Consider the following 4,221-nt stretch of genomic DNA (forward strand, 5'->3'; position numbering starts at 1 on the left):
CCCAGAACACACCAAAAGGATCCAGACCGTGCCAGGACAAGAAATGCAAAACCTGCCAACACATCTCCACCACCCCCACTATTACTACACCCCACAACAGAGCCATCAGCATCCCTGGATCTTATAGCTGCACCTCCAGAAATGTAATACACCTCATCCAATCAAATGCTCTGATGGAAAATACAAAGGAGAGACCAAACAACAACTGCGCACCAGAATGAACGCACACCGGAAATCTATCAAAGACAGAAATACCCAATTACCGGTGGGGGCACATTTCTCACAAGAAAACCACTCTCTTTCCAGTCTCTCAGTCCTGATCCTCAAAGGAAACTTACAAAACACTTCCCAGAGACAAGCCTATGAACTCCACTTCATCAACCTCCTGGATACTAAAAATCATGGACTAAATATAGACTTTGGATTTATGACACACTATAACTTGCCTGACATCTGACTCCCCAGATATCTCTCCACTTTCATCCCCCTTCTCTCTCTCTCTCCCCCACCTCCCACCCCCCAGCCTGTCTCTCACCCATTGACTCCTCAATCTGCATCTTCACTGACTACCTGTCTTGTCTGCAGACCAGCCCAGCCGCTGGCCTCTTTACTTTTCATTCCATCCAGGAAGAGCACACACCAACTGCTGAAACTTCCTTAGCCTGATGAAGGGTTTTTGAACCTGAAAGCTTGCTTAATAATTATTTTCCAACTATGTGGGTTGATCTAATAAAAGATATCAGATTCACCCAAGGAACCTTGTCTGCCTATGTCCTTAGACCAATATGGCCACAACCTACACCCCTGTAGCTCTTACTCAGATCCATAAAACATGTTCTTGCCTTCCTGTGCATCTTGACAATGCATCCAACACTTCACTGTCCATCATTTTCACATCTAGAGTCAATGTTCACTTGCATAAGTGTTACCACACCTAAGATAAGGTTTTTAGCTAATAGTCTGCAGAAATAGAAGAGAGAGAGAACTAGGAGTACCTAACAGACAGCAGAATTGCAGAAGAAAGAATAACTTGATTAATGCAATATCAAGATGATTAGAAAGAAGATAGGGTCATTACAACTTGTGGAGTAATGAAAGTTGATCAGGAATCAGGTACATTATAATGAGCATGAAGGTGATTGACTCCATCAGCACTGCCAGAATAGATGTTGCTCCCTTTCTGAGGCAGCTGGTTTTAAAGTTTGGGTAAAGCAGGAATCAAAGGGTGTTGCAACTGTACCACTGCACCTCCTTGAATCCACCCCTGCCTGCTTTGGGTCTCTGGCTGACAAGCTGTGACCCAGGTAATTAACCAGCTGGCTTCGTAATTGGCCACTGGGAGCTCCATCTCCCGATTTAGTCCCAACTGTGACAGCAGCCTCTTGGCCAGCCAACAGTGCTGACTCAACTCTGCTTTTGTAAGCCTCCTGCTTCCTGGCCCTGGTTTGGCTCTGTCCATGGACTCTGGATTTCCCTTTGGTTTGGCTTCCTGGATTTCAGACCTTGCTTACTCAGTTCCTGGACTATGGCTTCTGTTTTTGCCCTTGGGCCTGCTAACTGGGTTGCAGCTTCCTGATCTCTGACCTGGCCTGTGTTTGGACTCTGCTCCTGGATTGCCCTTGGGATCTGGTAATTTGGCCCTTGATTCCTGCCCCTGATTTTGCCTGTGGCAATTAGCCACTAAGCAAGGTTGCTAATGTCCTAGTCTCTTACATTTATAAGCTAAGTAGATATATGTATATAACACATGCTTTGGTGGGCTGAAGCTCACTTCATTAGATACTGTGGAAGGACATGCATTGTATAAGGAGAGAAAAAATTAAAAACAAAAGGCAGAAAGTAGGGAGGGGGGCAATGCTAGGAGAAGCAAACAATAAACTCTTAGGAACAAAGAAATTAGAACAGTTTATACAGGTACTGGGATAAAAATCCATAGTTCCTGTTTAAACCATACTTAACACAGTCCAGATTATGGATGATTTCTTGTTCCATAATTATCCAAAGTCTCTGTCGGTTACAGATCAAACCCAAATGGACAGTTTTATGGAACTGATACTCAGTTCCATAAAATGACCCAAAACAGTCAGTATATCTATCTCCCCCAAATACAATTCCCTCACTTGGACAATATCTCCTCCTTGCCTAGATAATATGTCCCCAGGATACTACTTGGTTCCCAGCCATTGCTAAATTTCATGATATTATCTTTTCTCCAGAAGTGATGCTCCTCGTCTTTAGTCTCTTCATAGCTGACTTCACCTCCTTGTTCCTCAATGTATAGACCAAGGGGCTAAGCATGGGGGTGATGATGTTGTAGACAACAGAGACCTGCTTGTCTACTGAGAAGACGGAAAAAGGCCGTGCATAGATAAAGATGCAGGGCCCAAAGATCAAAGTTACTACAGTCAGGTGTGAAGCACAGGTGGAAAGTGCCTTGCGACACCCTTCAGGGGAGCGTATCTTCACCAAAATGGTTGTGTAGGAGGTCACCAGGATGATGAAGCAGCTGGTCGAGATCAGCCCACTGTTGGAGACTGTGAGCAGTTCCATCACATAGGTGTCAGTGCAGGCCAGCTTGATCACTGGTGGAACATCACAGAAGAAATTGTCCACATGATTAGGCCCACAGTAGGGTAGCTGCATGGTGAGTATGGTCTGGACTGTGGAATGGATGAACCCTCCTGTCCAGCAGGCCAGCACCAGGCAGCTACAAAGACACCTGTTCATGATTCTGGAGTAATGGAGGGGCTTGCAAATGGCAACATAGCGATCATAGGCCATAACAGTAAGTAGGAACATCTCAGCTGCCCCCACAAAGTGGAGAAAAAAAAGTTGGGTCATACAGGCATCATAGGAAATACTCCTTCTTTCAGACAAGAAGTCCATAAGCATCTTGGGGGCAGTAACTGTAGAGAAGCATAGGTCCAGAAAGGAGAGATTGCTTAGCAGGAAGTACATGGGTGTACGGAGGTAGGGATCAGCATTGACTGTCACCATGATGGCCAAGTTGCCTACCAGTGTAGAAAGGTAGACCAAAAGGAAGACAACAAAAAGAACAGCCTGGGACTGTGGAGTTGGAGAAATGGCTGCCAGGAGGAATTCACTCACCATAGTTTGGTTTCCCCACAGCTGCTCCATTTGGCCTTAGGTAACTGGATATGGATGACCTGAAAGCAAAAATAAAGGGAAGAATCCTGTGGTTTTGGCTAAGGCTTGACTTATGCTTTACTCCCACTGTAATCAATGGGCATGATTTTGAAACCTTTACTGAGATTTTATTTCATCATGGAAATCAATGGATGAAACCCTGAATAGCTTACTCAAACTTTATGTAACTTTTTCCCATTAGTGTCCTAAATCAGCTTGGGGAATAACAAGAAAAATGAATTGGAAATTCTCCCCCGTAAAAAAGAAACGTGATATAATTAGCATGTCTGATACATGGTGGGAGATTCATGGGCCTGAAATCATGTTAGATGGACAAAAAAACCATGATTCTTCTATCCAGGAAGAGGATAAGTTTGGCTAGATGCCTATCCTGCTTGAATGGTGAAATGAAGACAGAAATTAGAAATAAAATAGCATCATTTAACCACAGGAAACAGGGGATGTAGATATTGATATTAATTGGTATAAGTTGCAAGAGTAGACATTTAATAAGGGAAGCTGAAGACATTAAGTAAACCCTATGGCCAGCAAGGCTGAAGCTAAGAATTACATCCTAGAAATGGGATAGGCCAGGGGTGGGCAATTATTTCAGGCAGAGGGCCACTTACCAAGTTTTGGCAAGCCATCAAGGGTTGCATGACAGGCATCCAGGGGCAGATAAATATTAATTTTCTAAATTTTTTAGGGGCCCCACAGGCCAGATAGAATGGCCTAGTGGGCCATATCCGGCCCGCGGACTGCATTTTGCCCACCTCTGGGTTAGGCCCTTTACTAGGGATAGATGATAACAGTATTAATAACAATAATGCAAAACAGGCAGAAGTGTGGAGGAAATATTTCTGTTTTGCACTTGGTAAGAAGCAGGATGAGATATCTTATATCACGTGAGAATGATAAAAGACTCGAATAAGGGCAGGGGTGAATCTAAAATTTTGCTCTTTTCCTGCCGTTGGATGCCTTATTTAGAAACTGCATGGAGACAACCAATATTGTGTTGGAAATGTAGAATGGTTCATGATTTTCTTTTAATATAGGCAAAATAACCCCCCTCAA

General features: G+C 43.8%; 1 protein-coding gene across 1 annotated transcript; it reads right to left on the minus strand.

Moving 5' to 3' along the window:
• Positions 1-2,193: 2,193 nt before the first annotated feature.
• On the minus strand, positions 2,194-3,138 carry LOC102384448 (olfactory receptor 4Q2-like). The gene has a single exon (XM_006028202.1). The coding sequence runs from the start codon at positions 3,136-3,138 to the stop codon at positions 2,194-2,196; it is 945 nt and encodes a 314-aa protein (XP_006028264.1).
• Positions 3,139-4,221: the final 1,083 nt, after the last annotated feature.

Source organism: Alligator sinensis, unplaced genomic scaffold, assembly GCF_000455745.1.
Source record: "Alligator sinensis unplaced genomic scaffold, ASM45574v1 scaffold842_1, whole genome shotgun sequence".
In the NCBI taxonomy this organism is placed as follows: domain Eukaryota; kingdom Metazoa; phylum Chordata; order Crocodylia; family Alligatoridae; genus Alligator; species Alligator sinensis.